Below are 22,170 nucleotides of genomic sequence, written 5' to 3' on the forward strand. Positions count from 1 at the left end.
GCTTGGGCGGGGCGGGGTGAGCAGCATCAGTCTGAATGTTTATCCTTGCTGCTGACGTGACCCTGCAGGGGGCGGTGCCATTAAAGCCCCGCCTCCCGCGCTCGCTCGGGCTGGCGCTGGAACGACCACGTAGCTCTGAGGGGCGGAGATCCGGTCGGATTCTGTCCCTGCGTGGGACAGGGAGGGCGCCGTCCTCCCCAGGAGTCTTCCGGTTTCTGTGAGGCTGAGCCACCTCCCCTCAGATTCCTGGGGATACGCCCTCTTCCCAGCCCCCGTCACCCTGCGTTCATCACCGAGCCCCTTGGAGTCGCTGTGGGGTAACAGCCACCCAACGTCCTTTCGTTTTAGTTCTCGCTCCGTTGGGAACCTCGGTCCCCATTTGAGCTGTCCCTTCCCAACCTTCTAAAATGTCCAATAATCTCCAGAAGGTCTTCCTGAATCCCGCAGAGGAAAATTCAGGCACCACCTCGCACTGGTAAGTACGAGTTTCGGATCCTCCAAGCGCCCGAATCCTAGCCGTTTTCCCGACGCTCCGTGATTTCAAAGGAGGCGGACCCCGCACCGACGCGGGAGCGCGCGCCACTGCGGCCCGAGCCCGGGAGCGCGCCCCTCCCCTCCTCTCCCGTCCCGTCCCGACCCGTCCCGACCCGTCCCGTCCCGTCCGGACGTGCTTGGCCGCCCTAGCGCCCGCCCGACCCGGCCTGGCCCCGCAGGACGCCAGCGTCTCAAGTTTCCTAGGCCGACAGAGTAGATCTCCACGGGCGAGGAAAAGCAACATGGCCGACGCGCCGGGCGATGAAAGCTTCTGGAAGATTCGCGGGCGCAGGCAGCAAAAACACGCCACGCGGACCGTAGCAAGTGCATTCCCGGGGGTGCCGGACCTTCCGTGAAAAGAGTCACTTTTCCATAGTCAGTAGGAAGGATGTAAGGTGGAAGAAAACGCTTAAAGTTTTTAAATAGTAGCTGTGTAGGAAGAGAGGGAAAAGTAAAGAGAGAAAATCACCTGTCGGCATTTTTTGAAGCAGTTGCAATGAGTGCCATCTCATTGGATGTCTAGATAGAGAAACGAGGTTTCACGTGAAAATGCAATTTTTAAATTTTTTTCCAAGACGGCTTCCTCTGTAGCCCAGGTTGGCCTCGAACTCGGGATTCTTCTGCTTCTGTCTTTCCCCGCCCTCCCCACCCAGTGCCGGGATTGCAGGCATGCACCACTGCACCTGGCTGCAGTATTTTTCAGAAAGATGTTCTTCCTTATCAATTCAGAAAATAGATTTTTAATAACTCAGGTGATTTTTAAAACTTTCATTAAGATGAAACAGGAACCATGAAGTTTTAACTTCTTTCCGCTGTTAGTGTATTACATGTCCTGAGAAAAAGTTTAGTTAATAGGTTTGCAGAAGTACGAAGAGCAGAGCACGGAAACTAAGATACAAAATTCATGAAAGGGGGTTTGTCTTTGAAGAATATCAGGCTACCTGGTGTTAATCACAGCTTTGCTGGTTAGTCCAGAACAAACAAGGTGGTTTATTTTCATTACAATTAAATGACCTGATTGTAATGAAAAAGTGTTGGTGATTTTTTTTGTTTTTACATGAGGGTCTTGCTGTGTTACCCAGGCTGGCCTGGAACTTATGGGCACAAGTGATCCTCCTGCCTCGGCTTCCCCAGTAACTGGGACTGTCGGCACTTGCCAGTATGATTGTGATGATAGTCCTTTAAAGCACACACAGAAAGGCTGTAAAAAGCAATATAAAAGCACTGCCCAGGGAAAAAGCATTGTATCGCAAATCAGAAGAAGAGCCAGCTCTTGTGTACATATGTGTTTTTTTCTTTTTTTTTAACTTTGTAGAAGTTTGGGGAAAGAGGCAATGGTGCCTTGAATATGGATTCAAAAATAGAAATTACTACAAAAAGCAGGGCTGGCGTAGTGACTCAAGTGGTAGAGTGCCTGCCCCGTAAGGGTGAGGCCCTGAGTTCAAACCCCAGTACTGCCAAAAGAAAAAAAACAAGGTGGATGAAAAATAGAAATTACTTTTGAATGATTGTTTAATTCCTCTATATTATTTTAGAACCTTGATATTTGATGACTTTTTCACTTACCGTAACTTAAAGGCAGTTCATTTTAGGATTGCGTTATTTTTCGATGTCAGAAATAAGAGATATTTTAAAAGGTACTTATTACATACTTGACCTCCATCCATTTTACCTTTTTTCGATTTTGTACTTTTAAAAAAAATATTAAAAATTGAATTATGTTTTGATTACATTCACATTATTTTAAGTTCAGTAGCTCATTGGTTTATGCATTATTGCTTTCGTTGTATCTTTTTAAATCACTTAAGTTTTACATAACTTACTGGAGCATATGCCAGGTGTCTTTCTGAGACTGTTTGAACCTTTATGTGTCGAGTTACTTGTTTCTATTCTTGTTTCTTAAATAATAACATGCATGATGCCTAAATATAATTATGTGAGTAATATAATTAGTATCACTTATTTTGGTTGATTGGAAGTTTAATTTTCTTATTTTTCTGATATGTTTTTGATGGTACAAATCACTTATTTTCTTCATAAAGTGACTGATTTAATCCTCTGTAGATGTTTGAGTTTTTCTTGAGTTTCTTTTTTAACAAATTTCAGTAATGTGATATACCATATTTATTGTTTGAAGCATCTAATTCATTTAGGCATAAAATGGAAAATTCCAGCTTAACCTTATAAATCCAGAGGAAAGATATGGAAGCTATTATAGTACCATATAATTTATTCCGTTTGCACTGAGTGCCTACCATGGATGTGATAGATTGTGCTAAATGCAGAGACTAAAGAATAGTATTTTGCCCATTCCCATGAAAACTTTATAGTTTGGTGTTGGAGTTGAGAGGGAGCTGATGTGATAAATTCCATGTTCGCGTTATGCACAAGATGCTGCGAGAGCATAGAGGAAGGGAGTTGCAGGAAAGGTTTCAAGAGCAACTTGAGTTAGGAAGCACAATTATCCATTACCTGTTAAAGATGAATGCCAGATATGCCCAGTCGGGGAACTGGTAAAAAAGGAGTAGTATGGTTTATTACTAACAGTTGGAGTTTGCTTGATTCTGTACTATAGGCAGGATAAGTTAATAACTTAATAAAGTTGGTTTGTCCTGCTAGTAGACTTCATTTATTGGAGATTGTTCAAAAGGTTTTAAGAAAAGGACTGACATGGTTAGGTGCATATTTTGGATAACTGATGGCAGTGTGGAGGGGGTTGCGGGGTTGGCAGCATCTACATGTAAGAATTCTATTTCAGATGTCTTTTCATTTAGAGATGTAAGGTAGGAGTTAGATTCAAAGAAATAGAATGGAAAATAGGTGAATATTGTTAGCAAATTGCTGTGAAGAAAGGGGGGTAATCCAGTTTTCAGAGTTGATACTGGTAAATGAACTGAGATAAGGAACACACTAAGAAAACAATCAGAAGGATATTTGAATCTGAAATTCAGTATCAGAGCTGAAAATAGAAACCTAGGAGCCATCAGTTTGAGATATTATAACAAAAGCCTGTGATTATACATACCATAATAATAGGAATCAGGGTACCATGTGACAGGCATTGGATTTCTTTATTCTAAAATGTTCAGCTGAAACTAAAATGTTCGACTAAACTGGGTGCCTGTGGCTCACGCCTGTGATCCTAGGTACGCAGGAGACAAAGATCAGGAAGATCATGGTTCAAGACCAGTCCCGAACAAATAGTCCATGAGCCCCCCCCCCACCCCCCGCCAAATCTCGAAACAGGACTGGCAGAGTGACTTTAAGTGGTAGAGTGCCTGCCTTGCAGGCTTCAGCCTGGGTTCAAACTCTAGTACCACCAAAAAAAAAGTTCACCTAAAATAATGTCCTTAGCAGGTGGCTTGGTTTGACTAAAAGGTAATGTTTCATTGTCATTCAGTGTAATTTACTTACTTCGTTTACTTAGCAATACTAGAGATTGTCTCAAAAGGGCCTAAGCAATCTACCGCTTGAGACACATGCCAAGCCCACAGTGTACACTTTGTTGTGCAAGGTTTCTTATCTTACGATTTCTGTGAGGGTGATAAAGAGTGGGAGCGACAGATGAACATTATATATGCTAACTGAAATCTGTTATTAATCTGTCAGTTCATGCATTTGAAATTTTGGACCCAGTTTTGATGTATTTATACTAAAGTAAATGCAGAAAATGGATAGAATTGCTTAAGAAAAGCATGTAATTCTGCATAAGTTACTTGATATTTCTAACCTCCCGTTTTCTCAACTATAAAATGTTCATGGCAGTACTCATCGCACCACTAGGGTTAGAGTTAATGACAATTATTATAATGTCTGTCATGTACAGAATATATGGAATATACTGCTGTGTATATTATAACATCAGGTATTTACATGTATTATGTACATAAGATGAAAAAGAGTCTCCTATCAGTTGAAATAAAATTTGCAAAACTATATGTAAAATGTTCATAAGCCTCTAAAGTTTTTTATCATTCCATTTCCTAATATGTAAATGTTTCATATCAATATTAGAATAGAAAAAAAGTCATAAGTTATATAATTTTGTCAGTATGTTTAGTGGGTTTTTGTTTGTTTGTTTGAGACATGGGGTTTCTCTGTGTTGACCAGGCTGGTTGTGGACCACCTGGGCTCAATTGACCCTCCTACCTTAGTCTCCCCAAGTATCTCGGACTATAGGTGCACAACAGTGCACCTAGCTTAATAGTCCTTTTTGTTAAAGTTCTCATCACATTTTAAAATAGTGTACCTGATTCAGTTCCTTGCTCTTGGAGGTAATCATTGTGCTCCTAGGCAGTTCATTCTTTTCATAACTAGCCTTACTTTGTCCATTTAACAAACAAACAGATTAAAAGAGATTAAGTAGATTTTCCACTATCAGTCAACTAGAAAGTACAAGAGTCAGAATCAGAAGTCAGTCATCTTTCTAATATATTTCTCTTTTAAAATCTTAAAGTGATTATTTTTCCAATGTAGCGTCTCAATTCAGTTACCTGTTGCTTTAAAGTAGTTGGCATGTTGATGATGATTCTTTTTAAGGACCAAATCAGAGCATGGGATACAAAATCTGATTCTAATTTTAGTTCTGACATTAGCCAGTAGAATGTGATCTTTAGGAAAAAAGAATCTTTGCTGGGCACAAGTGGTTCACATTTATAATCCTAGCAACTCAGAAGGCAGAGATCAGGAAATTGCGTTTAGAAGCCAGCATGGGCAAATAGTTCACGAGACCCATCTCAAAAAACCCAACACAAAAGAGGGCTGGTGGGGTGGCTCAAGTGGTAGAGCACCTGCCTAGGAAGTGTGAGGCCCTGAGTTCAGACCCCAGTACCACAAAAGAAAAAAAAAAAAAAAGCAAAAAGAATCTTTGTAGAATTTTAGTTTATTTTTTAAATTGAAGGTTCCTTTTAAATCTGAAAAAAATACACATTGATTTGTATTTCATTCTGATTTATCACTTCTCTCCTTAGCATTCTGCTTTTCAGTTTAATTCATAGAATTCATTCTGTTTTGTTGCCAGGAAATCATGGTTGTTTGGTTGGTTTTGTTTTTATAGCTTATATAATTCAATTCAGCTAACGTTGTTTGCAGTGTTCATTTGCTCTGTAGAGGATACAGATTATGGATGGGATAATGTACCCTTAAGGAATTACGGTCTCTGGTACATGATAAGAATCTCTGCTGATAAACGGACTTGGAAAAAGATGCATTTTTCTTCCCTTTTTTTGGAGGGGAAAGGAAGGAAGAAAAAGGAAAAAAATTCTAATCAGATTTGAAAGTGCACATGCAATAGTCATAATGTTTTGTGAAGCAGAAGTATAGAGGCCATTAATGTAGTATACAAAATATCAGACATCTGTGTAATTTGTTTAAGTACCATGTCAGTTAAAACATTCTTGCTCTTACACAAATAATTATGAAGGCATGTGTTCTGTTCTGTTGAAGCTTCTAACTTATTAGGCAGAATTTACTGACATATGAAGGACATAGTTATATCAGGGCAGTTATACCAGAGGACTAAGCAATGAGAAGCATTGAGATAGTTTACTTGAAACAGTGAGTGGAAAGAACTGCATCATTTTTATATAATATTTTTGAGGGTATGCTATGCTTGGTACTTGAAGAACAATTGTAAAATCATTGATATAGTCTCAGTTTCAGTGCTATTGGGGAAAATGATTTTTAATTCATTTCTTAAAAAATACCTGGTAGATAAAAGGCAGCACAGAGGCATTACATAACTCTCAGCATTAGTGGCACTATTAGGAGTGCTTAATAGTAACCTAGAGTTGAAAAAAATTAGTATGAGTTTGTGTGATTGGTTTATATTTAATGGAGAAGTTAGAACTTGACTTTGTTTTATGTTGTTGAAAAAATTAAAACTTGGAGTAAATGTACATGGCATAAAAGGGAGTCTGTCTAGTAAGAACAGATGTTTGATGGGGAGAACTTGTAGGTAGTACTATTGTAAAGATTAAGGCAAACTTATGAGTGATTTTCATGTCAAATTGAAATGGCAGTGATGAATATTAAAATTTTGAATAAGAAGTCAACAGTATGAAGACAGAGTTAATCTGCCAAAGGTACATACCAGTCAATAGTAGTTGCAACCAGAAAAACTAGTTTAAACATCAGAGCAAAGTATAGGGATAAGATGAAGAGTGCTAGACACAAAGTGACGAGGGCTGATCTGGATGGTGTATGTTACAGTGGTGAAAAAGAAAAGATGGGTAAGATTGCTTAAAAAGAAGAAAACTTTATAGACTCAGGTAGTTTATATTTCCTAACTGATTACTTTTTGTAAGCATGTATGTAGAGAGCTAAGGGTAAATCAGAAGTGAATAAGAAAGATGGTGATGATAAGTCAGAGATGACTAGGTAACTTTATGAACTGGAAAGTAGTACTGCCACACAGTTGGAGGGTAGAATATAGTGCTAGGTTTTAATACAGATTATTTTGTTTGTTAGATTTTAGATAATGGTATTAAAATTAAAATGTGTGGTAAGACTTCACAAATACAGAACTGAGGTCAGTATTGGGGATAAGAATAAAAGGATGTAACTAGGAGTCATTATTGCAAAGGAGATAGTTGAAGCAATGAAAATTGATGCAGTCTTAAAGAATGTCTTGGAGAAAAAAAAGTCAAGAGCTACACTTAGGAGAATAATCATGGATGAATACTTAAAATGCAGAAAAATGATTAAGAATGGAGACATTATGACATGGCAAGAGAAACAAATTGTACACAGTGGAAACCACGTACCTGTCTTCCTGTGCCCTCAATACTACCTGGCAACTCTAATACTTTCTCTGTTTAGCTTCTTCTTTCACAAAGTATTTCAATTTTTTGATTTTTCTCAGATCTCTCCTTATGCTTGCTCTTACTCTTAGCAGATAGCATTATGTCCTTTTTCATTAAAAGGTATTAGATTAGAATTACAACTTTCTGACTAAGTTAGAAGCTGATCTACAAATGCAGCTAACTTTTCCTCCAGTTCTAATGGAAGGGGTAGTTCTTCAGCTTTGTTTCAATCCTTCCATCTATCTTCTTACCTCCTCTTCATTGATAATAATCCCTCTTTCTCTTTAGTTACCCATTTCTTCCAATGGAAGAGCAAAATTTAAGGAACTGAAAAGAGTTCTTGTAAATGCTCACAGGAACATTTACATATGCATGATTCATCTAATCTTGAGAAAAAGAAACTTAAGATCCCATCCTTGACCCTATTCCTCCTGCAGCCACTTGTCAGTCTTTCTGTCTTTGCAATCAACGTTCTTAAGAATTATAGCTTTGTATGTTCTCCTCAGCAACTTCTTTCCCCACCAGACTACTCTTATTAAAGCCACTAATGACTCTGTACCATTACTTCCAGTGTATGTTTGGGTTTTTCGGAGTTTTTTGTCTTGTTCGTTTTTGCAGTACTGGGGTTGGAACTCAGAGTTTTACACTTGGAAGGCAGGCACTTTGCTGCTGGAGCCATACATCCAAACCCATTTTACTTTGGTTAATTTGGAGATAGGGTCTTGTTTTTTGTCCAGGCCAGCCTGGACTGTGATCCTCCTATTTAATGCTTCCTGTCTTACCTGGGATGACAGGCACATGGCATTATGCCCAGCTTTTTTTTCTATGGAGATGGGGTCTCACAATATTTTTTACCTGCACTGACCTGGAACTGCAATCCTCCAGATCTCAGCTTCCCACATAACTGAGATGACAGGCTCACGCCCTGTGCTCAGCTGTTAGTTGGGTTGGGGTCTTGCTAACTTTTTTCCCCAGGCTGTCCTGGAATTGCAGTCTTCCTGATCTTAGCCTCCCAAGTAGCTGGGATTACAATGTGAGCCACTGATGCCCAGCTCAGTGTATGTTTCTAATCCTCATCCTACCTTGGCCTCTCTGAAGCTTTTAATATTAATTGCCCATATTTTCTTCAAACTGTCTCTTCCTTTGGCTTCCAGTCAAAAGCAATGGTTTTCTTTTACTATTCTAAGAATAATGGGAAGCCACTGAAACGTTTTAAGCGGGAAGCACCAGTTTTAGTGTGCTGAATGAACTGAAAAGGAGAGAAAATCTATGATTGGAGGGAAAAAGATAAAGTATGAAGATACCATAGTCTCAAAGATGATATTTGTGTGGACTAGAGTGGTGACAGGTGGTTTGGAAAAAATTGAATAGATAAGGGGATGATAATACCAACCAATTTTTTGATGGATTGGATATAGGGAATGAGAAAGCAGGATTTTATACTCTGGCATAGGCACCCAAGATAAGATGCCAAGGAATTTGGAGGTTTGGGTAGGCAGAGATATTCCAACCATGTTGAATTTTAGGAGGCTTTAAGATTCTGAGAGAAAACATCAAGGGAGAGCTTAGAAATACAAGCTTGCATCTGAAAGGAGATAGATATCATATTGGATTATTTCTATGTAATTGATAACTTAATTGAAATAATTTATATAAAAGAAATCATCTAGTAAAGAGTTCAGAATAGGGAGAGTTCCATTCTTCAGTTAGAATGAGTTAGCAAAGAAGACTGAACATCATGGAAAGAGAATATTTGAAGAAAAGAAGCAGGCATTTTTGTACTCCTTCAAAAATATCACATATCTTGTTTAATGATAATTGCTAGTACATGTCCACATACCCAACGATTATGGGCTGTTCCTGGGGAGCCAGGAAACATTTTCTGTAAAGGACCAGATAGTAATATTTTAGGCTCTGAGAATCATGATTTCTCTGCTACTACTCTATTGTTATAGCATGAAAGCAGCTATATAAAAACTACAAAAGAGTGTGATTGTGTAATAAGATTTTATTTGTAGGTACTGAAATTTGTATCATATTCATGTGAAAAAATTCATAATTTTGATTTTTTTACTTATTTTAAATGTAAAAACCATTCTTAACTTGTGGGTTGCACAAAAATAAAGTGGGTCAGATTTAGCCCACAGACTGTAGTTTATTGACTCTTAATATTTGGTTTTTGGGAGGTTTTTTTTCTTTTTCTTTTTTTCAGCAGTACTGGAATTTGAGCTCAGGGCTTCATGCTTGCTGGGCAGTACTCTATTGCTAGCACATCTCAAGTCCTTTTTGTTCCACGTTATTTTTAAGTCTGTTTTTCTGTTTTGTTTCTTTTTGTTTTGCCCAGGTTGGCCTGTAGCCATGCTCCTCCCTATCTCCGCTGGGATGACAGGCATGTGCTGCTGGTGCCTGACTTTTTTCTTTTGAGACAGGGTCTCATTATAGAGCCCAGTCTGTCCTCAAACCCACAATCTCCCTGCGTCAGCCCCCTGAGCACTGGGGTTACAGGCATGTGCCACCACACCTGGCTCACAGTACATTTTCATTTAATGAAGTTTTCACCCATTTCAGATGTGCTTTGAGGAAAAGAGGTGGGCAGGGAGATATTGAAGGTGGGTTTTCTTCTTCAAACCCAGAAAAGTAAGAATTCAAACTTTTCTTTGAGTTTATGCTTCTCTTTAGAGATTAACCTTTAATATACTAAAAGTCAGTATAACATTTTGATACATTAGCAAGTGTCCAGAAGACTTTTTAATTTTTTTCTGAGATTATAAGTAGGTTTTGGGGGTTGTAGAAGGTTAAAACTGAATTCCAGCACTTCCTAGAGTTCATAGAATTTTTACCATTTATTTTTATTAATACTTTAGAGTCATAAAAACACCTACAGATGGTAGAACACACCTTTACATTTTTAAGGATCAGTGTTATTTGTCTCTGAGGTTTTGGGGTTTAAACTCAGGGCCTTGCACTTGCTAGGAAAGCATGCTACCATTTTGGCCACACATCTAGCCCCTCCATCCCTTTTTTTAGTTTATTTTTCAGGTAGGGTCTCATACTTTTGCCCAGGGCTGGCCTCCGACCTTAATCCTCCTATCTCTGACTCTTTCCTAGGTGGGATTACAGTAATGCACTACCATACCCACCTTTTTTGAAATAGAGTCTCCCTAACTTTTACCCAGGCTGACCTCAAACCGTGATCTTCCCTTCTCTGCTTCCTGAGTAGCTGGGATTACAGAAATGAGCCACCATACCCAGCACCTGTCTTTATTTTTGTCTTCATTTATTTCTTAGTCATCTAAAACTGTACTGGGTCTATGGAACGTGGGCTCTGTGGTTTTGTTGTTTGAGTTTAACATGAGAGACAGTCTATAGTCATGCAAAGGAAAATTGATATATAATGACAACCTGTGATATATATCATGAGGAACATTAACTGGTATAATATTACGGATTAATTATGAAGGAAGGACAAGGATAGTTAATTTAGCCAGAGGATGTGATGGTTTTCTTGGGAAATACCTGGAGCTCTGTGAAGAGCATATTGGGGAGGGAAGAGTACCTAGGTAGAGGGGTGCCATGTGCCACAGCCCTGAGTTCCACGAGAGATCCATGTTTTACAGGAACTGACAGATGGTTTAAGGTATAAATAATTTGAGATGTCTGCATTCAAGTAATCCTTGAATAGTTGATTATACACAGATTTTTATATAAATATAAAAATATATATATATTGGCTTGTCTTAAAATCTGACAGTTTGTATTAAGAAATAGTTGATAAGCATGAGGATCAAAATTGGCTAATTTAAAAAACTGATTTACCCTCTGTTATACCTTCATTGAAAAATTTCCAGCTAAAATTGCCATAGTATTGTATGTGTAAATTGACAGTAAACTAATAAAAATAATTGCTTTACCAAGGACTATTTAACAAATAATCCTTATCAAATTTGCTGAAACAATAATCAAAGAAGAAAATGGTTCATGCATGAGTAACACAGTTAAGTCTATAGTTCAAAAATGTGGCACACAGAGGTATCATTGCATGAAATGTTTTGAGCAAAAGAATAAGTTGACAATAGAACGTGTAAGTCATTGTCAGTAGGAAGAATACAGTTGGGGGAGAGTGAGGAAAATAGAAACAGCATAAGTAGAGGTGGAATGAAATTCCTGCTCAGTAAAAGAGGACAAGAGGAAAGAATGTAAAGAAAAGAAGGGAAGTACTAGTAGTTTAAGAGGAATTTCTTCTAGTAGCTATATAGAGTAAAACCTTAGAAATGACTACTTTTAGGAATAAATGTTAATATCTCATACCCATTCCTAATCATGTAAGAAGCTACAAACCAAAACTGTATCATTGATTATCTCTTTCAAAATATATTTTACAATATTTCACTTTGAAAACTCAAAATGGCAAATAGCATACTATAATTTTATTAAAAACTTTTAAAATGTTTGAAAATACTTATTTTAAAATAAAATGTATATACCATGTAGTATGTTGTATTTATTTACTCAAAATGTTCTTTTAAGTATTTCAGGCTGCATGTACCAAGTAGTTCAGACGATTGGCTCGGATGGAAAAAATCTTCTGCAATTACTTCCAATTCCTAATTCTTCTGGAAATCTTACCCCGGTAGTTCAATCTTCAGTCATGTCTGATGCTTTGAAAGGGAATACAGGAAAACCAGTTCAAGTTACTTTTCAGACCCAGATTTCCAGCTCTTCCACAAGTGCATCAGTTCAATTGCCCATTTTTCAGCCAGCCAGTTCTTCAAACTATTTTCTTACAAGAACAGTAGATACAGCAGAAAAAGGTAGAGTTACTTCTGTGGGAATTGAAAATTTTACTTCATCAGTCTCTAAAGTTAAGAGTCATGGTGTGAAAATTGATGGACTCACCATGCAAACATTTGCTGTTCCTCCCTCAACACAAAATGATTCATCTTTTATTCTAGTCAGTAACCCGAATCTTCCACTGACTATGAAGTCTCCAGTTTTGCCTTCTGGGCATCATTTGCAGATTCCAGCGCACGCTGAAGTAAAATCTGTACCTGCATCATCTTTGCCTCCTTCAGTTCAGCAAAAGATACTTGCATCTGCAACCACAAGTACCTCAGGAGCAGTTGAGGCCTCCCAAATACCAACAGTTATTTATGTATCTCCTGTAAATACAGTGAAAAGTGTAGTTACCAAGAACTTTCAAAATATTTACCCAAAACCTGTTAAAGAAATAGCAAAGCCATTGATACTAAATACCACACAAATTCCAACGAATGTTGCTACAGAGACACAGTTAAAAAGTGGTCAGCATTCTCAAGCTGCTCCAGTGAAATGGATTTTTCAAGAAAATCTACAGCCTTGTACTCCATCTCTTGTTCCTGTTAAGTCTTCAAATAATGTGGCTTCAAAGATTTTAAAAAGTTTTGTAGATAAAGAAAGTTTCGTAGATAATACTATAAGTATGCCACAATTGAGTAACATCAGTCCTAGTGGGACACAATCCATAAGTGTGCCTATTAAAGATAATGCTTTGGTAATGTTTAATGGGAAAGTCTATCTATTGGCTAAAAAGGGGACAGATGTTCTACAATCACAAATTGACCAACAGAATTGTGTTTCTCCTGGTATTCCACTAAGAAAAGACACATCACAGGTAGTAAGTTCAACTCCAGTCACAGAAATATCCAGAGAGGTTGTAAATATTGTTTTGGCTAAAAGTAAATCTTTCCAGATGGAGACAAAATCACTTTCAAATACCCAGCTTGCTTCCATGGCCAGTCTAAAGGCAGAGAAGAATAAAAAAGTGGAGAAATCATCTCTTTCTACCACAAACTCACATAATACGAACCAATCCAGTAACAACCTAAAACAGAGTAAGACTTTATTTACAAAACCAGTCTTTCCAGATGGATTTAGTACAGGACAGAATGCCCCCAGAAAAGGAAATACCATCCAGAGCATAAATGCAACAACTGTTACTTCACAACATTGTGTTTTCAGAGACCAAGAACCAAAGGTAATTTTCCCATGTCAGGTTTTTTTTTTTATCTTGTAGAAATATTTCTTTCATAATTCTCAAAGTTATTTCTAATACCTCTTTCTCCCCCTGCCCTTACCCCATCACACACAGTTAATTAAGTCAAGACTTTCATCTGAGTATTTGAGAAGGAGTACAATTGGGAAAGTTCAAGCAATATTTTGAATCATTTGGCATGCCAAATCTTTGAAACAAACAAAAAAATAGCAGCAAAGTTTAGAAGATCTTCAAAAACTAGTAAAATTGTGTGTATACATGCATGTATGTACACACACAAACAAATACATTTAATAGCCTGCTCTTAGTGGGTGAAGAGATCAGTATCATATAGGAGAGCTGGGGGGATTTGGAGTTGTTTTGGTTTTAGGGGTTGTTTTTTTGTTGGTGGTGGTGGGGAGATAGCCAGAAATTTTTTTTAGGTATAGAGGAAAAGTAGGACAGGGCTAGTTGGTACTTTTCAGTTATTTGTGGAAATAGAATTTTGTCAACATCTTTTGAGTGGTGGGTTTTTTTTGGTGGTGGTTGTTTGGGTTTCCTTTATCTTTTTTTTTTCTAGACAAGTTTCTTTTTTCCTTTTTTTAGCTCTTATTTCTTTCTCACTTCTCATCCAGTTACCCAGCATATCTACCGGGTAGATATCTTAAGAGTTGTCCTTCTCTTAAGATAAGTGAGATTACTAAATATTTGTACCCATCTTTTTCTTGCTAACTTTGATGTCTGCTTAATACTATCAGTATTTCTTCCCTTTAGTACAGAATTCACTGAACTCCAGAGATGTAAGGAGGTAAATTTTGTTAAGTACAAGACCAATTAAAGACCTAAGACTTTTCCAGAAGAGTATAATTTCTAAATAATGTTGCATAAATAATTATTATTACTGTTTTGTTTTGTTTTGTTTTGTTTTGGAGACAAGGTCTCACTTTGTAGCCCAGACTGGCTTCCAACTCAGTCCTCCTGCCTCTGCCTCCTGAGTGCTGGGATTACAGACATTACCACACACCTGGCCTACATTATTTTTTAGGTTGTTATTTCTCTATTCTCATTACAATTGCTTGAAAATGAAGTACTTGTTACTTTCTGGTGCAACAAATTAAAGAGAATTTTTAGAGAAATGTCTTAAGTTTGTATTCAGATTCTGTTTTTCAAGTGTGGGTGGTGGTAAGGGAAAGGTATTGCTGACTTTGAAAGCACGGTGTGTTCTTTTATGGAAGGTTAGTTAATCACTTTATTGCTAGTCTGATACAAATAACCTGAGTAATTAGCAGTATGTTTGTGTTTTCTTAATTCCAGATCCAGAGAGAAATGGCATCTGCATTAGAAAAGGGCACTCAAGAAAGAAGTGACAAGAAGGAGCCTCAAAGAAGCCATAGTGAGGCATCAGATCTGAAGAGTGATGCTGAATTTAGGAAGACATTTGGTCTCACAAAAGATTTGAGAGTGTGCCTTATCCGAATTCCTGACCATTTGGGCTCTGGAAAAGGTTTTGATGCCTTTAGCAGTTTGGCAAAGAGTAGTACTTATAAAAAGACAGAGTTTGTGGTGGCAGAACAAGAAAGAAAACAGGTAATTTTTTTTTCAGGTAATTTTAAAGTAGCCTACAAAGATGTATGGTTGTATTAATTTTTATTTGGCATTAGCTTTTTTTTTTGCATTAATCTGACTGAAGATTAATACTAAATTGTAAATATTATATTTACAATTTATACCAAACCACTGTTAAAAAGAATCATGTACACACAGATAAAAATGCATCCCCAATTAATTTAAGTTGTTGTTTTAACATATAAGTGCAATTCTAAACCCAGCTTAACTGATTGGCCTCCAACTCCCATCCCTGCCTCTGTCTCCTGAGTACTGAGATTACAGGCATGCACCACACACCTGGCCTACATTATATTCAGATTCTTATTTTCTCTATTCTCATTACAGTTGCTTGAGAATGAACTACTTCTTACTCTCTGGTGCAACAAATTAAAGAGAATTTTTAGGGAAATGTCTTAGGACTGAACATGTGGCACATGCTTCCATTCTCTGAAAACAATGTTGGTAGTGATGTGCCCTTCACCTAGTATTGAATAGTTTCTGCTTTTCAAACACTTTATTTGTATTGCTTATTATGGTATACTGCTTATTATGGTAGACTTAGTTGAAGAAACAAAGTATTTTTAAGTGTTTTTTATTCACCTATTATTTTCCATTGTTATAGAAGAAGGTGCCCATAGCATTTCAAGTAGTTATCTTACTTTGAGGACTTACCCAAAGGAAATAATCTAAGTGTAATAGGAAATGCAAACGTGTAGATGCTCATTGCAATGTTAACTCATACATTTTAAGCAACCTTTGTGATAAATAATGTCACTGTAACTTTACCAACTATCATTCTTACTTATGAATATGCCATTATCATCTATTATTCTGAACTTAACCTCTCCCAATGAAAAGTTTCCATGTGTTCCTACTATGCAAAGGAAAAGAAAAAAATCAGTTGCATTTCTCAAGTGCTTCATAGATGCCATTTATGTTGGTAGTAGGTCAATATGGCTTTTAATACTTGATGTAAACATGAAATCGTGAATCAATCAGTGGATTCTCCAGGACTATGTTTAGGACATTGCACTTGTGGAATGGCTCAAGTGGTAGAGCATTTGCCTAGCAAGTGTAAAGCCCTGAGTTCAAACCCCAGTATCACCAAAGAAAAAGGACATTGCTATTCATTTTTGTACCACACAATGGCATCCATTTCTTTGTTGCTATAGTTGTCTCCAATAAATTTCATTGAGTTAAGTTTAATTACTAAATATTTGTATCTGCAGACTTTGTTAAGTTTGAGACCACATTATATATAAGGCAATAACATTCTTTTTTTATCTTATTCAACATTGCAGCAGAGTTTTGATAGGAAAAGGAAAGCAAAACCGGTTAAGAAGATGGATCACACAAAGAAGAGAAAAACTGAACGTGCTTTTAGCACAGTCATAAATGGGGGAACTGATGTCACTAGTCCCAAACAACTTAGCAGTATTTTGCCAACTTCAGACATACCACAGCATAACACTCTCACAAGTGACAACAAAACCACAGAAGAAAAAAGAACAGAGATAGAACACTGTTCCTATGAGAAGCAGGAGAAAGGCACATTGAGTTCAAGTGCACCTTTTGAACAAAGTCATTCCTTTAATAAAAATTATTCTGAAGATATTTTCCCGGTAACACCACCAGAATTAGAAGAAACCATCCGAGATGAAAAAATAAGAAGACTTAAGCAGGTCTTAAGAGAGAAAGAAGCAGCTCTTGAAGAAATGCGTAAGAAGATGCACCAAAAATAATAAAATGTCCTATACTTAAAGCCTTCAATGAAATAACTTTTTAAAACAGACTTGTATTAATACAGTAGTTCCTCTTTATCCACCAGTGATACATTCTGAGATGTCCAGATCCATAGTGGATGTCTGAAACTGGAGATAGTACTGAATCCTATATACAAGTGCCATAATACTATGACAGTCACTCCAATCACCCAGACAGCTAAGTGAATAATAGGCAGGTGGTGTATACAGTGTGGATACATTGTGTAAAGGAATGATTTATTTCCTGAGCAGGACAGCGTGAGATTTCATCACAATACTCAGAATGAGGTACATTTTAAAATTTAGGAATTCTTTTCAGAGTGTTTTTATTCAGTATTTTTAGTGCATAACTGAAGCCACAGAAAGCAAAAGTGCAGATAAAAAGGGGCTACTGTAAGTTAATTACAGATGCATTCTGAAAATGTCTTTGAGTATGAATCTTGTTTTTTCATCAGTTGACTATAAAATTTAAGGAATGCAGAAAAGGCTAATTCACAAAGGACTTGTGAATAATCTACATGGGTTAATTGTACCACTGTATTAGGTACCATTTTTGGAAGGAAAAGTATTTTTCTATTGTTTTAACTGAAATTCCCCGAAGTTTGATTATTTGTACAGTGTTTTTGTTGTTATTGTAACTTTAACCAAATCACTCAGATGTTGCTCCCCCAAATAGCTGATTATTGTAAACTACTGGAATTCTAAAATTCAAGAAAGTAAGTCAACTGTAAACTCAACTTTACCATTGAGTTTGTGTATGTACTCATAGTATCCTTACCCATAAAATGATAATACCTTCTACTAACCATTATTGACTTTATGTCATGAAAGAAAACATATTGCAACAACATTATTTAAATATTTAAACATTCCTCAAGAGTGAAGGACACTTGTTTTATAATTCTACAAAGTTAGTTTATATAATCCCAAGTAGCATTTAGAATTTAGGCTATTTGGTGATGTGTTGTTATTTAATACTTCTCAAACTAAAGTATAATTTAGTTTTTCTTAACACAGGTATACATTTTCTATCTGCTTGAGCTTTGATTTGGAAGAGTTTGAATATAGTGTAGCAATAGGGATTATGAAGGGAGAATAGGATAAGTTTATTTAAAATCATTTAACAAATCTGGAAGTAAGAAGTTAAAAAATTCCACTGTCAACTAAAGAGAAAACAGTAAATCAGAAAGTACTGACTGAACAGTGAAATAAATACATCAACTATACTTCCTTTTTTAAGTAGCAGCTTTATTGAGATACAATTCATATACCACAAAATTCACCCTTTAAATTCGTTTTTATTATATTCAGAAGTGTGCAACAATCAATATCTTAACTTTAGAGCATTTTCAGTATACCAATGTGAAATACTGTACACATTAGCAGTCAATTCATTCTCTATCTTCCTGACCTAAGTAAAACTGTTTCTGTAGAATTGTCTATTGTGAACATTGCATATACATGGAATTATACAATATATTTTCTCTTGTAATTTTTTTTCTCTTAGCCTAATGTTTTCAAGGTTTATCCATGTTGTAACATGCATTAGTACTTTGTTATTTATTGTTGAATAATATTCCATAGTATGGGTATACAGTAGTAATCCCTCAGCTTCTGTGAAGGATTGTTTCCAGAAGGCTGCCGGGGTACCAAACTCTGTGGATGTTCAAGTCTGATATAAAATGGTGTGGCGTTTGCACATACCTTATTCAGCCTCTTGTATACTGTATTTTCTAAATTGCTTACAATACCTCATACAGTGTAAACTCTATGTGCATAATTATACTGTTCTTAGGAAACGATAAGGAAAATGTCTATGTTGAATATAGACAGTTTTTTTTCCCAAAACTTTAATGTATGGTTTGTTGTGGAACCCCCAGACAGAGTGGGCCACTTGTATCACTTTACTTACTCATCTGTTACAGACATTTGGGTTGTTTTCCTTATGGACTACTACAAATGTTGCTATGAATGTTTGTGTACAAGTTTTTCTCTAAACATGCTTTCAACATGTGTATGTTGGGTGTATACCTAGGTGTGTGATGGCTGGGACACATAGAACTGTGTTTAACATTTCAAGGAATTGCCATCTATGTCAGGTTTTGCTACCCCTACTCCACCAAAATACTTTAAGGTCACCAGCGATTTTCATGTTGCTCAATCCTAAGAGGTCTGTACTCAGTCTTCTAAATTTATCCATCAGAAGAACATAATTTCATGAATCATTGCCTCCTTTAATAAATGTTTAAAACATTTTATTACAGAAGTATGTGTGTTGCAAGAAATTAGAAAACAGCAAGCTAAAATATTAAAAATTAAAACTTCACACTTCCATTATTGAGAATTTACAGACCTTAATTTGTATCTGATCTTTCTCATATATGTTTTTATCAGAGTACAGTCTTCATTTGTACCATTTTTATATACTGCTTGTAAAGTTAACAGTTTTCAGCTTTTAGTAACATTAATCTCTTCTAGGATTTATGCCATGTTCACTACTTTGACCCAGGACTATCATTTACAGCTATTTTTTCCAAAGCAATCTCAAATCTAGGAATTTTCCTATTATTCAGCTGTTCAGCTGTTATATCCCGTAGAGTTATTTCAGCTAAGTAAGCTTTTTTAAATGACATTTTTTGTTACAAAGACCAGACAGCTGTCCTGACTGCTTTTCCTTTGATATGCTGGCTATATTTTTCATTCTGGAAGGTCATACTTCTGCCTTATTATGTGACTCATTCTCGGTCTACTTGCTTATTCTTTTTCTTCTCACTCTTAATATTTCAAGTACCCTTGGTCTCAGTCCTTTGGTTTCCTTCTCTTTCTGCTTTCTTGATAACTATATCTAGTCATGGCTTTCAATGCTTTATGTTGACAACTTTCAGATTTTTGTCTTTATTCCCAAAGACCTTGGATTCCAGACTTTAATGGTGTTCTTCTTGTTTTGGGTGGTGGTACTGGAGTTTGAACTCAGGGTCTCATGCTTGGTAGGCATCTTCCACTTGAGCCAAGTCCCCAACCCATAATGACTGCCTGTTTAAATCTCTGTTGGAATTCTAAATGACCATCTCAAACTTAAGTTCAGTATAAATCATGTTCATCCACATTTTGGCTGATGATGTCATTCTGCCAGTTGCTTTGGAATAACACAGATAAGTCCTACTTGACTTGCTTCTGTCACCCTATCCCATTACAAATTGAGTTTGTTCTGTTTTCAAAATAGTCCCAATATGACTCCTTTTCATCTCCAGTGCTATCATTAGTCCTGAATTGCATTATTAGAAGCTTCACAGAAGGTCTCTCTTCCACCTTCCTGCCCATACAATCTAGTCTCAGTACAACAGCCAGTGATCCTTTTTAAACAAAAAGTAAGGCATCTCGGATTATGTTGCAGCAACTCCTTCAGTTTACTTAGAATAAAAGCCACTATGCTAATGGTTAGAGATCCAGGGAAAGCAAATTGAACTAAGTCTCTTACATTTTTTTTTGTATGTGTACATGGTCTACATAGGTCATTTTTTTTCCTCAAAAAATGGCAAATGAACAGGTCTAAAGAAAAATAGGAATTAAATAAAAGAGTCAGAGATGGGGTGGAAGAACTTTCCCAGTAGGGAAATATCAAATCAAAATGTTCTAAGGCAAGAAACAATGGCATGTGTGAAAACCAAAAGAATAGCAATGCACCTGAAGAGTGAGCATGATTGTGAAGGCTGAAAATGTAAGTTTAACTGCTAGAGTTGGCTGAGGCAATTTGGTCTTTATTTCTTTGAAGGCAACTTGATTTTACTACATGGATGCTCATGGTGTTTCCTGTTTATACTTAAAATGCTTTTGTAGATTATTATATTCTCATATTTATAGAACACTTGTCTTCACACAGTTCAAAACTTTTATTGGATTTCTTCTTTAGCAGCATGTGTTCTTTCACCTGCCTACACAGGCATTTCATCAGTTCAGAAGTTTCCTTCTGTTACGTATATTATTGCTTCAGATCTATTTATTATAGACTCTCCTTCAGGAAAATTAATTATCCACTTGTTCTTACCTCAGTTCTCTTAACTCTTCATTGTTGGAGTGTGGTTCACATTGTTTATTCTGTTTTCAGTAGCATTCCATTCTGTATTTAATTTTACTTCCTCTATTGTTTGCTCTCTATCCTTTGGTGGGTACATTTTGTGCCACTCTACCCTCAATGGCCTTTCAGTTTGGGTAGGATCGACCCTACTCTCAGCTCCAAGGGTAGGTTCCAGGCTTCCCTAATCAGAGGCTCTGAGAGTTTCTCATTTCAGGACACTCCTGTATATCAGACATTCATGGGACTGCTAGGTAAAAAGGAATCCTAATAGTTAAGTAGTTAGGTGCAAACAATGAAATAAGTGTAACCTGTATTTGTTTTCTAGCATAACCCATTAACAACTTAGTAGCTTAAGATAAAACCCATTATTTCCCATTATTTTATTTATAGGTCAGAAGCCCACGTGGCTTTGGTTGAGTACTCTGTTTAAGGTCTCAAAACTGGAAGCAAAGTATCAACTAGGCTGGCCTGTTAACTGGAGGGTCTGGGAAAAAAGACTGCTTTCAAGCTCATTCACATTGTTGGCAGAATCCCGTCCCTTATAATTGTAGAAGTTTTCTTTCAGATGGTGTCAGGGGAACATTCTTAACTCCAGCCTTTGTGGGTTCTTGCACATTTAAAGCCATCAGTAATGGATCAAATTCTTCACATACTTCAAATCTCTCTGATTACTGCTACCAGCCATAGAAAAGGCTTTTAAAGGTTGCATGTGATTAGGTCCACCCAAGTAATCTCTCTTTTGGTATATAATTTAATAAACACAAGAGTGATGCCATATTCTAAGTCTCACCCACATCCACAGGGAAAGAGTAAGAGTCATGGATGAGAATTAGTCTTAGAATTCTGCCTTCTTCATGTCCAAACATTTTAGTAGCCATTTGAAGGGAAAAAATGTAGAAATTGAGGAAAATACTTCTATTTCATCTTTATTAAATCACTTTCATTTCTTCATTATTAGAATGATGTGGCTGTGCAACATCTCATGTTTTGTAATTAAATTAGGCACTACACCCTGAATTCTTGTTCCACATGCATTGGATTGCAGTAGCCAGGTACACTCTTGTAATCCCACCATTCAGGAGGCTGAGACAGAATGATTGGGTTCAAAGTCATCCTGGACTAGGTAGCAAGACCCTGTCTCAAAAAATGAAATGCAGTGCTTGCTTTTTATGACAGTATTTTCAAAAATAAAATTTTCATGAATATGTGGAACATAACGATATAATGTTGACGCTTGAAAATATTTAAACTAGTTCATGCAGAGTCAAACATCTTGTATCACCATTAAAAAACTAAGATACCTGATTGCATGTTTAAGTTAGCATTCTGTCACTATAATTTACCCCCACCCCCCCATACACACATGCGAGAAAATCA

The 22,170-nt window shown here is 36.8% G+C and overlaps 1 protein-coding gene across 3 annotated transcripts; it reads left to right on the forward strand.

The window, feature by feature from the left end:
* Positions 1–2: 2 nt before the first annotated feature.
* Lrif1 (ligand dependent nuclear receptor interacting factor 1) lies at positions 3–18,976 on the forward strand. 3 transcript variants are annotated; one of them, XM_074050786.1, is made up of 4 exons: positions 3–475; positions 11,873–13,350; positions 14,662–14,934; positions 16,257–18,976. In XM_074050786.1, the coding sequence occupies exons 2-4, from the start codon at positions 11,878–11,880 to the stop codon at positions 16,695–16,697; spliced, it is 2,187 nt and encodes a 728-aa protein (XP_073906887.1). In that variant the 5' UTR covers positions 3–475; positions 11,873–11,877; the 3' UTR covers positions 16,698–18,976. The 3 variants fall into 3 exon arrangements, with proteins under 3 accessions (XP_073906887.1, XP_020035255.1, XP_020035254.1); XM_020179666.2 differs by having other exon boundaries at positions 4–475; positions 11,865–13,350; XM_020179665.2 differs by lacking the exon at positions 11,873–13,350 and having other exon boundaries at positions 31–475.
* Positions 18,977–22,170: the final 3,194 nt, after the last annotated feature.

The sequence above is a fragment of the Castor canadensis genome, chromosome 12 (assembly GCF_047511655.1).
Source record: "Castor canadensis chromosome 12, mCasCan1.hap1v2, whole genome shotgun sequence".
NCBI classification, from domain to species: Eukaryota; Metazoa; Chordata; class Mammalia; order Rodentia; family Castoridae; genus Castor; species Castor canadensis.

Excerpts from the sequence above, each read along its gene's own strand:
- Lrif1 (XM_020179666.2), top strand. The coding sequence starts at position 408 with ATGTCCAATAATCTCCAGAAGGTCTTCCTGAATCCCGCAGAGGAAAAT. Across the intron at positions 476-11,864 it reads TCAGGCACCACCTCGCACTG|TATTTCAGGCTGCATGTACC; the intron begins GTAAGTACGAGT and ends TGTTCTTTTAAG. Across the intron at positions 13,351-14,661 it reads TCAGAGACCAAGAACCAAAG|ATCCAGAGAGAAATGGCATC; the intron begins GTAATTTTCCCA and ends TCTTAATTCCAG.